Source organism: Melanotaenia boesemani, chromosome 24, assembly GCF_017639745.1.
Source record: "Melanotaenia boesemani isolate fMelBoe1 chromosome 24, fMelBoe1.pri, whole genome shotgun sequence".
Classification (NCBI taxonomy): domain Eukaryota; kingdom Metazoa; phylum Chordata; class Actinopteri; order Atheriniformes; family Melanotaeniidae; genus Melanotaenia; species Melanotaenia boesemani.
The window spans coordinates 7,732,394-7,744,818 of record NC_055705.1 but is presented as its reverse complement, the minus strand read 5'-3'; the positions used below and the strand labels follow the sequence as shown (position 1 = coordinate 7,744,818).

General features: G+C 39.6%; 1 protein-coding gene across 2 annotated transcripts in view; it reads right to left on the bottom strand.

The window, feature by feature from the left end:
* Positions 1-3,029, bottom strand: part of LOC121635543 (double-stranded RNA-specific editase 1-like) — a 33,388-nt gene extending 30,359 nt beyond the window's left edge. For both annotated transcript variants that reach the window (XM_041978756.1, XM_041978757.1), the window contains exon 1: positions 2,913-3,029. In XM_041978756.1, the coding sequence (XP_041834690.1) occupies positions 2,913-3,012 (100 nt within the window). In that variant the 5' untranslated portion in view covers positions 3,013-3,029. The remainder of the gene's footprint in view (positions 1-2,912) is intronic.
* Positions 3,030-12,425: the final 9,396 nt, after the last annotated feature.

Genomic DNA, 12,425 nt, shown 5'->3' with positions numbered 1-12,425 from the left:
GCCTTCAAGCCTGGAGACGGAGCATTAAATGCAATTTTTTACAGCCGAAAATGTTCTCAGAGGACCAGGAAACAGCAGGAAAACACTTTCTGTCATGTTGCTTCCATTGTAGAAGATCACAGGCCTGACATGTGGATTCATCTCAGGAATAACATTAGCAGTTCAACTGATTAAAGCTGGACTTTAAATAAAAGATAATACCTCCAATTAAAAATCTGAATTTTACAGAGACATATGCAAGTCTGACGGGTGTTGTGATGGATGGGGTCCCCAGCAGCCTGCAGGTTATCAGCAGAGCTGCAGGCCGAAGCTGGTGATGGTGGGGGGGGTACGCGAGCTCTGTCACATCACAGAGCGCCGGCTGTTTGCCAGACAGATCAGCGGCTGCCGTTTTGGGCCGACAGACACATCCCATCGTGCACGCCTCGCAGAGCACATCAGCTTATAGCTGGTCTGAAATTCACTTTTTGCTCCCAGTAGATTAAACTCACACTTCACTTCATCTCACAACAGCTCGCTTAGCAGGAACATGGAAATAATGGGCTTCCTACTCAGTTCGCATGCAAATTAAACCCAACAGCAGATCCTCTTGTGTCCTCCCTCAGTGTCGCTATTTACCAAACAAACTAAATATTAGCGGGATAAAAGGATGAAAAGTCACCTGCTGCTCCGGCTCTCAGTGCAAGGAGCTGATATCTGAATTAATGTGAGGATTAAACACACTCGAGTATCAGAGGTAGTGAAAACATGAGCATGTGTTTGTCAGGACGGCCAGAACCGAGATAGCAAAACTGTGGTCCAAACACTCACACAAAACCTGCAGCAAACACTTCATCAGGACTTCTGAGGAAAACTAAAAGACTCCATTTACACACACAGAGGGAGAATTATATGCTGGTTTTATATAAAGTGGTTTTAAAACGTTCAAGTACCTCTACACTACGAGAAACCTTAAAACAGTTTAGTTATGTGATGTCATAGACATACATTATCCAAGAAAGATTTAAGCTTTAAATTTAATAATCTGCTCAAATTTGATGAATCCAATCATTTTATTCTTGTAGATGTCCACCACATTTGTTTTTTCTTCTTCAGGTTTGTTTTCTGTTAGAACAACTACTACTACTACTACTGAATTACAGCCACTAGAAACATCACCTTTACTCTCCCCCTCTGGTGACTCTGTACAGCCCGGTTCATAGCTTTTATTTGGTCAGGTGACTTTTACAGTCTCTTGTACTTCTGAAGGACAACTTGGTGGTCAAACAGACCAAAACAACTGATGTAAAGTAAATGTGAGACATTGTCCAAGTATTTTCCCAGTTTAGATGTGAGTTCATACACTAGACAATATAAAAAAGTTTAGCAATGTGATGTCATAGATCAGTATGTTATCCGTGAAAGGCTTAGGCTTTGAATTTCCATCATTACTAGCTTAAATAATATTAAATACAAACACTTTCCTTTTACACATGTCCACCACAGTTATTCTTTTTCCTTCTCCAGGTTTGTTTCCTGTTACAAAAACTACTTCTTTTGCTGAATTACAGCCACTAGAAACTTCGTCTTTATTCCCCTTCTCTGGTACAGCCCAGTTCATGGCTTTTAGTCAGTCACATGACTTTTACAGTCTCTCGTACTTCCAGTGAACAAAGCAAAGTGGTGATTAAACAAACTGTGGAGGAAATTATTAATCATTACTAAATATCTCATAAATAATGAGTCTAAAGCAAAATATTTTTCTGAGCTTATTAAAAACTGGACAAGAAGCAAAAACTATTGAGTTCTTTCTTACCATCTTTAACACTCACCACCCCAGGATGTTTTCTGTTAGATAATTTATAGTACAAAGCAATATCATCTGTTACATAGCAAACACAGTTTTAAGTCATTACATCATCAGCTGCTGCCTGTTGTTCCTGTACAGACCAACATGGTTGTTCTTAGCCTGGCGTGAGATCGCAGCAATGACAACATGATGTGAGCAGACTACTGTTCACAACACATCTAAGTAGAAACACCTTGTATGGTCAGAGAATACAGCCAACCTCAAATAAACCAGTTTTATCAGATTCCTCCAAAGTTGAGCTTTGTGATGTCATAGATGCTGAAAGAGGAAAGAAGACTAACTACAATAAGGACTGAGTGGACACAGAAGATCCAAACAAAATAGAAATCACAAAAGCACAGAAACTTCAACCTGAACAAACTAAAAACTAAAGAACACACAAGAGAAATCTAACAGGAACTAAACCAGGACAACAAAGAACCTTCCAGCCATGATGCTAATGGATCAAACTGCTCACGCACCTTCATCATCACCTGTCTTCCTCCTACAAGCCTCCTGCTTCCATCTGAACATGACTTGTTTTAAAATAGACTTTTCATGAGTTAGACTTTTCTAAAACACCTACTTCCTGTTTCCTCGCATGGATGGAAACAAGTGATGTTGTGAAGCAGAACTCATCATCATCATCATCATCATCATCATCATTCCCCACAGTTATGGTGGAATGATTACTCTTTTTTTCCCGAACAGAGAAACCAAGTCAACATGTTGGTGTAGAAAAAATATGCAGCTTCACTACAATTTGCTACTTTTTGTGATTGGATTTTACAAATATTGAGTCAAAGAAGAAGAAGCTGTTGCTGAACCTCAGCAGTGTCTGTAAAACTCTGAACTTCACCTCCATCCTTCGTTCTGTGAGATGAAGCTAAAAGAGAAAGTGATTGTCCTGAAAACACAAAGCGTTTAACTTGAAATATTCAGACACAAACAGGAAATGAGCTGAATATAAAAACTCTAAAACAAAGACTTTATGGGATTCCACACCGATGTGGATGAAGATCAGAGTCCAGCCAGAGCCTGCCCTCCACTCTGACAGGGATGAAGGCTGCAGGTGTGATCGTACCTTTGCGCTCCGAGCGTTTCTTCCTCCTCCTCCTGAACCTGCGGCGGACCAGGCAGCAGCAGGCAGCTGTGGTACCAGAACCATCCAGAAACAGGACCATGGCTCAGATGATGTGATCCCGACTCTCAGCCTGATGCTGAGGGCACGCCGGGATTGAGCCGACACAACTTTGGACAGAGGAGGAGGAGGGAAGAGGAGGGAGGAGCCAGTGTAGCTGTCAGAAACAAGAGCTGGATGTTTCCCCGTCTCCTCCATCAGCCTCCCCGGTTCCCCCCGGTCCGCACTCTGAGCTTTTAAAACAGCAAACAGTGGCAGATGACAGAGATCTGACCCACTCAGAGGTTTTAACCTTCTTCACTCTCAGCATTCCCACCAGCAGCTCATGAAAACCCCGTGGATCATGACCCACATCACATCTGAAGAACTGCTCAGAAGTGGCCCAAACCACCGAGAGCAGTTAAAACAGAGAATGGCTCCACCTGCTGCTCATCTGGAGAAACTTCTGGATGGAAATCTGGGTGGTGGTGTGGCAGTCAAAGATCCCACTGAAAGGAATCATAGGGGTAAAGAAAAATCCAGATCTCCCTCTTTTAGACCCTTTCCAACCAATACCCCAGCTTTAAAAACCAAATCCTTTTTGGTTTCCTGCTCAGAGCTGAAAATATCTGATCCTGACGACAGGAGCTGATGGTGTGGAGCATCAGTGAGGTGGTGCATCACAGAATATACCAGATTTCTCTGTAAACAGCTAAGGATCATGTTGATGAAATACAGCAGGGTCACCAAGTCGGGTCCTCGAGGACCATCGGAGTGTGTGTGTGTATAATTATATAGATAGATAGATAGATAGATAGATAGATAGATAGATAGATAGATAGATAGATAGATAGATAGATAGATAGATAGATAGATAGATAGATAAAACTCAGACTTACAAGTTTAAATTTAGTTTTGTGAAGTTTCTACCTGATAATCTCCAAGCTGCTGCATTCTGACTCATCTTCCTTCCACTGAGGTTGTTACAGCCTGCAGCGCCCCCATGTGGCCACATCTGCTTACTTCACTGCTGCTTCTGAGACTGATGTCTTTTTAATTAGTTTAGTCTTTGTTTTAAATGTAATTTGCATTGTTTATTTTACATTCTCTTTTACCCTCTCGCTCTAAAGGCTTTGTCTTATCCCAGGTTGCAGGACGGGCAGGAACAGGCCAGCTGGTGGCTCCTCGTTTTGTCTTTTGGGAGATGAAAGAGAAATCCTTACCCCAGCAAAAAGAAAGTGTTCAGTTTTGATGGCTGGGACAGCCTCGGCTGTCTTCTGTGTCAGTCGTATTAAGACTGGAAGTCATCCCCACATCCAGCACTACACGAGAGGAAAACTGATGACCACACCATCAGAGGTTATGGTGGCTATAAGAAGCAGGAGGCCTGTAGCGGTGGGAATTTAGGACAATTTCATGGTCCTAATCACCTCTAATGCATTATTCATTTGTTTTGTTTTGTTTTCTATTTTGGTCTTGTGGTATGTGATCATTCATCTTTTGCATTTCTTTACTTTTTCCCTCTCTTTCCATGTTTCCTTTAACCCCCTTTGACCAGGATGTATCCTCTAGATGTCTGAACGTCTTTTATGTGTTTCTTGTATGAGGTGCCACGTGAGCCGCGGTTTTCTATGTAAAAATAAAAGTTTGAGTAATTTTAAAAAAGACAAAGGAAATTCTCCTCTAAACAACAGAAACATCTGGGATGATCTGCTGTGAGACTTTCAGCTGAAAACTTACAGAACAGAACCAAACATCTGAGCTCCAGACGAGCAGAACGTGAAACTGTGTGTCTGATTCTGCTGCTGAGTTTCTGACTGTTCATACAGGAAGAGACCATGAACGCACCACTCTGCACACATCCACCCTGTGTGTGTGTGTGAGGACTGTGTCAGTCTGATCAGACAATATATGAAAATAAAGATTAACTACTTTCTGTACGAGCAGTGAACACTGATCAGTCATGTTATTGGTTTCTGCAGCATGAATAAATATGTGGATAAAATAAAATGAATAACATAAAAAAAATAAAAATAAAATAACACAACATTAAATAAAAACAAAAAGTAAAAAAAAGTTAATATAATTAAATAAAAAATAAATTAAAAATAAAATCAAATAATAATGAAACTAAATATAATCAAACAAAATTAAATACATTAAAATAAAATAGAAAATATAGAAAAAAACTTAAATGAAAATTAAATACAAATTGTGTTAAATAAAAAAAAATTATAAATAAAAATGTTAGAAAAAGTACAAACGATAAAATTAAAAAATAAAATAAATAAAATCCACACAGATTTGGAGTCGGCCACCTTCAGGATTTATTTTGTGCCAGGAACCATCCTTCCTGTCTGCGCTGCTCCTCCGGCAGGGTTTTCCTCCATGTTGGATCTCTTATCGGGGCAGAAACTCCTCTGAACGAGTCCCCTGGGAGCTGTTGAATTACGCTGCCACACAGGCCGCTCAATTGGTTGTCTCCTGCTGCATCGGGAAATGTCTGTCTTCATGGAAGCAGCATGAGGAAGCCCAGAGGACGCAAAACTCACAAACTGTCACAAAAACCTTAAATCTGATGTCAAATCTCCTCCGAGCTGGATCAGATCTTTTCATTCTGCTGCCAGATGACACAAAAATAATAAAGTTTACAGATGCAGAAGACCTCCGGTTTACCACCAGTTCTTCCTGATCCAGAACAGAGCTCACAGTGATGGACCCCACATCAGTCACCCAGAACCCCGGACCCACAAAAAACAATGAGGGAAAAAGCCAGCCAGCATCCTCCCATAAAGACTGGACAACGAGTTTTTCCTCATCTGGTTTCTTCTCATGTTCTGAAGTCCTGATGAAGAATGATGAAGAGGAACTCAGCTTGCCTCAAAGTTACCGACATCGTCCCTCTGACAAAGAAGTCTATGAAGTCCATCGTCACCGGTCTCAGTGATGAATGTTTTTATTGATTATTTTAAAAATTATTTTGTTTGAAATATTTAATAATAAAATCAATAATAATAATAATACAATATATATATATACATATAATTTCATTCCATCCATCCATTTTCTGCCTAAGCACGGAAGCCCAGACTTCCCTCTACCCGGCCACATTCACCAGCTCGTCCAGGGAGGTACTGAGGCGTTTCCAGTCCAGCTGAGAGATGTAGTCCCTCCAACGTGTCCTGGGTCTGTCTCGGATGGGTCCCCTGACTCCACTTCCCAGTTGGAAGATGTGTAGGTGGGATTGAGGAAGTCTTCGAAGTATTCCTTCCACCAAGCCACAACATCCCGAGTTAGGTTGCACTGATTTTTTTTAAACCGAGTACAAGTACTGACATTTGAGTACTTGCCGATACCGAATACCGATATGAGTACTAATAAGTCCCATTACAGTTGACTGGTAAGAAGTGTGGACCAGATGTGGGGACTGAGGGGTGAATGATGTGATATACGAGTCATCCTCTACACGTACGGCTGGAAAACTGTCAGAATCTTCATAAATAAGAAGGATAAAATGACAAAGCACCTACATGCCCAAAATAAGGTTCTTCCGCCAAGATGAGGTCAAATTCAGATTTTTAATAAGGCACCAGTAACTTTGTTAAATAGAACTAAATAAATAAAAATGTTAGGGAGAAGAGAAAATTTTAAATAAAAGAACAAGTTAAATAAAAAGAAGAATACTTAATAAAGATTGTGATTACCAATTAATTTTACACATAGCAAACACTGATCATCTTCAGGTCAGATTACGTTTTTAACCCCGGAACGGATCAGGTTTACCACGTGCTGGGACCAACTGCTCGGCCTGGACCCAGACACTGGAGCCGTCCTGCTGGGTGATGGGAAGTCTGGCGGGATACTGGAGAGATGGCTTCAATCCCATCTTGTAAAGGGAGGACATCACGTTCTTCCTCTGGACCTCCGAAGAGTCTTCATAAACTCTGAATGAATGACCCTGGTAAAGGGAGTACCTCCCAAGTCCGGTCCTCGAGATGTGAATCATTACCAGGCCTCTGCAGAGCTGAATGACTGCAGATGACATCTGACTTATGTATGTCGGAGAAGGGCTGCATTTAAAAGTTGCAGGATGGTAGATCTTGAGGACTTGGGCACCCCTGCTCTACTTCAAGCCTCCCGGTCCAGCCCTTCCCAGTCCAGCCCTTCCCTTCTCTGAAGTGGTGGAAGCTGAGGATAATAAGTCACAACTTTCCCCGGCTTTGGTTTGAGGGTGGTGCTGCGGTGAGCCCCGGTCCAGTTCCTGTGCAGAAGAGAAGCTTTCCTTTTGTCCTCTTGAAGAAGTTTGGAAAAGAACTGCGTAAGAAAAAAAGTTAAGAACTCCTGATCTAAAGCACCTTAACCTGCTAGACGGTGAACGAAGCTTTTCAGTCAAAACCTGGAGGGAGAGGGACCCTCTTCTTCTGCAGGAGACAAACTGAATGAGACAGAATCCGAACGTGGGGGTTTTCTTGACCTTCAAGCAATAGTTGTGAAAGTCTTCAGGAGGAAAACTGTTCTCGGTTTCAGCTGACGAGCGGAAGAGGACGCACCTCAGATCAGGCTGATCCTTACATGGAGATCCTGGATGACCTCATATTTTCAGACAAGGTGATAAATTCCGTCCAAAACACTTTTCATTTAAATCAAAAGTTTAAGACATTAGCACCTGTGAGAACTTTGAGGGAACAAGTTTAATAAGGATCAGAATTAATGATGGACAGACAAAGTAATGATGCGTGAACTGAAAGAAGAAACAACATGAGATTTAACATCCTGGTTGTTACTTAACATCTAATGCAAACAGTTTATATCTACAGACGATGTGTGTTTGTTGGAGCATCATATCTCTACTAGTAATGAGACATAGTTCACAGGTTTCCACATATCAGCCCTAATAAAATATGTGTTCATTAGTCACCGACCCCGTGGTCTATGCCAGGTATAAACATACTACTCGTACATGTTTAGGAGGAGATGGTCCTCCACATGTATTCATCATAAATTTACAGATACATCTGAATGTTCTAAAATGTTATCTATGTCTGCTGGTTGTAATTATCACAATCTGATCGTTGTTGTAAGAAAAACTAAATGACTCAGTCTGGTCCTAGAATTATATATAAAAAGGTCAAAAAAGGAAATTTATTCAGGACAAATTCTTAGAGGAAACGAGTAGATTTAGCTGGTTGGAGGTCACATGTAAGATGATTTACATGCATTTAATGATCTTTTTCTGCCTTTAGTAGATAAACTTATAGGTTTGTGATCAGAAACAAAAGAACAACATGGTTAGAAAATGTAATGAAACAATTATGTGAAACTGAGATCCAGATAAAATAACTTATTATAACCGGTGAGCAACCAGGCTGGAATAATTAGAGAAAATTAAAAAACTTGGTCACTGAGCAAAATAGACTTAAAATATATCATAAGAGGATTAGTTATATTAATAATAATCATTAAAAGATTAAATACAGTAATTTACTTGGTAGGAATAATAATTCTACTCTGTTTTTTTATTGAAGTAGATGGAAAATTTCTAATTAAACCTGATATCTGTAAAATATTAGGTAAATTGATTACAGATAGTAATCCTATGATAACATGATAAAATGTGTACTTTCAGTTTAAAAAAAAGTATTTATAACTGATGTCATAAAACTTATTAACAACTTTAAAATCAAACACCTGGTTTAGACAATCTGAGCAACAAATATTAGTTGTAGTATTAGACTTAGTTGCTCGTAGTTAATCTCCTGCTCCATCCGTCCACAAGAGTAGAAAACAGATTCAATTATTTCTCTGCCAAGAGAAAGAACTTACATTTTTCTGGTTCCCTGTTAGTATTTTACCTACGGAAAGCAAGATTATGGAAAATATTGTGTATAAACAAACTGGGAATAATTTTCTGATAATGGGTTATATCCTGATTGTCCACATGCTGATAAGAAGGTCTCTACGTCCACGGCCCGACTCAGATGATGATTAGTGAGTGAAGATCTTTGGTGATGATGATGAAACACTTAAATGGTTTTTCTGAAGTATGGTGTTCCACAGGGTAGCTGTCTTGGACCCTTTATCATATACACACACATATTATATATATATATATGATAAAAGTTAAGAAAAAATATATATAAATGATTTATCAATTATTTAAAAAAAATACATAAACAGTAATGTATGCTGATGAGCTAACTTTATATTTATCTTCACCAACAATCAAGGACCTGATCGATGTCCTTGATGCTGAGTTATAATTTATGTCCAGAAACAAAATCAGCTGGTCTTAAAAGTAAGAAAAACCCACTGGATGGTTCTTTGTTTGTCTTATTTAATCAGTAATAACTCACAACTGAATAGAAGTGTCATCTCCTCCATTAAAAGAAAAGCTGTATTTTTAGCATCTAATGCAACAAAATAAATCCCTCAAGCATTAATATGATCATAACTACTGCCCAGCAGTGGCTTCATCTGAGTTCATAAATAAACTGAAAATGCTTCAGAATAAAGCAGCACTACGTTGTAATTACGGGGCAAATACAGAGGAATTTAAATTGGTTATTTGTTAAATATAAATTACTTTATTCGATGTTGATAGTTTTTCAAGAACCCAATTGTAACTAAGACCTGTTTTATACTATATCAGAATTTAGAGTTTCCTTTAGAAAAGCAGCCCATGCTGCTGCTCTTCATGCTGCATTCACTGACACAACGGCTGATATGAAGCTCTCAGACTCTGTGTTAGAGATAAATCTGCTGCGGCCAGGTGTGTGTCTGAGTGGAGATCCTGCCTTGATCAAATAATCAGATTGATAAATGAAGCAGCAGCGTTGGTCATTAATGACTTCCCCCTGGTTCATACAGCACAGAACCGAGCTGACCTCCAACCAGGCAGCCAGTCTGATGAAGGGAAGAAAAAGGGGGAAAGCGCTGACTGAAGTAAGGATTCAGGAAATTCACGTCAGCGTCTCGGACTCTGAGGCAGCAGAACTGAGCTCAGAGTATTGATGCAAACAGAGGATCCAGGTCCAGAGTTGCATTACATTTCACTGGGTTTCTTCTTCTGGAGTTAAACATTTTAATGGTTTCTGGTAACAGACTGAAGGAGGAGAGACTGAATCAGGTCTGTTAACGGCTCCAAACTCAGTTTGTAATAAATATAATAACCACATAAATTCACGAAAAGACAAAATAAAAAACACCTAAAAAAAAATGAAAGCTTAATACGGTGCAGGAAGAGGAAAAAAAAAAAAAAAAAAGAAGCCCAACAGGCTTTTTCAAACCACAAAGCTATGAGTAAAATAAAAATTAGGTCTGAGAAAAACAACGTTTAAATAGCCTAAATACATAAAATATTATAAATCAGCTAATAAAACGATCTTTTAAACATCTTAAAACTTTCTTTAGGACGCTTTTCCATAATTTAGCCCCTCTGTGTTTCACACATTGACACAAATAGTGAGAATTTTAAGTTTTAAGGCAGCAGGTGAGTCGGAGGCTCGTGACCTGAACACAGCGTCTCTGCAGGACCGGCATCTGTGAAGGGGGTCAGGAAAGTATCTGCCTGAATTATACTACAATAAGAAAGACGAGGATTAATCAATAATGAGGAAACTAGTTGTGGAGATTCGGGTTTGGAGCGGAAGCTCCGAGGACATGAAGCCCAGATGGAACCGCCTCCTGCCAGTTTTTAAATCTCCTTAAAACCAACATTTTCTTTGGATTTTTTACATTTAATTTTTGCTTTTACATTTTAACTTGTTTTATTCATCAGATTTGATTGTTTCTTAATACTTTGATTAATTTTATTTACTGTGCTTTAATTCTTCTGTGCAGCCATTTGGTCCAAGGTGTTTTATAAATAAAGTTGGATTGAAAATTAAACTAATTTCAGTTTTACGTCAGACGAAGACAATGAGTTTAAGCTTCATATTTTCTTTGCCGTCTGTCTTTGTAGAAAGTTTATTCCATGGAAGAGAGAAGCAGCCTGATCTGCAGCTCTAGTCTTCTTCAAGTAGGTTAAAAAGAAGATGAAGGAAGCCTGCAGCGAGCCGAGCCGAGCCGTGCAGAGGCCAGAATAATTTCCTTCAGAGCAGAGGAGGGTCGTCATCCTGAAATAACTCCTCTCTCACACATCACAGCTTTTATTCCCATCAGTAACACTCATGTAAACAGAGAAACGTCACGAATGAAACCCACCCTGAGTTCTACTGTCCAGAAGTCTGACCCAGTTAAACCAAACTCACCTCCCAGTTTCCACTCAGCTGCAAACTGGACTAACACCTAAAACCAGCTAACATTCCCATCAGAACCAGAACTGATTCAACTGTGTCGCCTTCCTTATTTCCAGCGTCTATTCTACCATCAGCAGGAAAAATGAACGAATAAAACAGAAAAGTTGGAGCATCTGGAAATCAACAATAATAATTCCAGCGGTGGAAAAAACATTTTTCACTTCTTAATATGAGTGTTTCCTTTGAGTACAGAAACGAAGAAACATCATATATACTATATATATATATATATATATATATATATATATATATACTATATATTTACATTGATAAATATAATGTATTGATTACATACATGATTACATTGATTAAATAAATACATTCTTATTATAAATTAGATGTGTGGATAAAACTGCTTGTTCTTGTTCTATTAAACAAACTTCGGTTAAATTAAATCTGGATCTTTGGACTTTAGAACCTCTTTGGTTCCGGACTCTCTGAAGCCGAACTGTTTGGATTACACGACACGGAATGTGGAAGACAGAAACCGGCCGGTCTCGGTACTTACTTGGTGAGCACGTGCGTGCAGGTGCCTTCTGTGGTCCTGCAGGGTCCGGACTCCGCTTTGAGCGCGCGGCAGCGACGATGAACACGGAGCTCCTGAAGAAAACAGACCACGATCCTGTCTGTCTCTACCTGCTGCTCGAAGCAGAGCAGACAGCTCTGATTGGACGGCAGGAAGGGGGTGGGGATAGGACACAAAACAGAGACAATGATTGGACAGAACTCAAAGAGGAGGCGGAGTCTGGGTTTTTTTACAAGCAGAACCAGCAAACACGGCTGGAGCGTCTCTTCATCTGATTTCACCAGAAAGACATGAAACCTGCTGGAAAACATCCGATTCTCACCCTTCATTTTCTATTAGATGTTCTATGTAATAAGGGAATAACAACAGTTATGATGACGTAATAACTTTTACAGCAGAGAATCCAGATGAACATGGACCAGACCTGGAAGCTGTGAGGAAAACAGGTGTTAGAGACATTCATCATCAAGATGATGATGATGATGATGACACCGTCTCTACATCTACTTTTTTTCTAAATCTCATAGTTAGGTCTGTATTTGTGACCAACAATGATGTCATATATATTTATACATGAGAGCAAAGAGGAGCCCAGTGCATCATGGGACGTCCTCCAGAAGCCTGGCAGTAGAGTTCTGGAGGATGCAATCATTT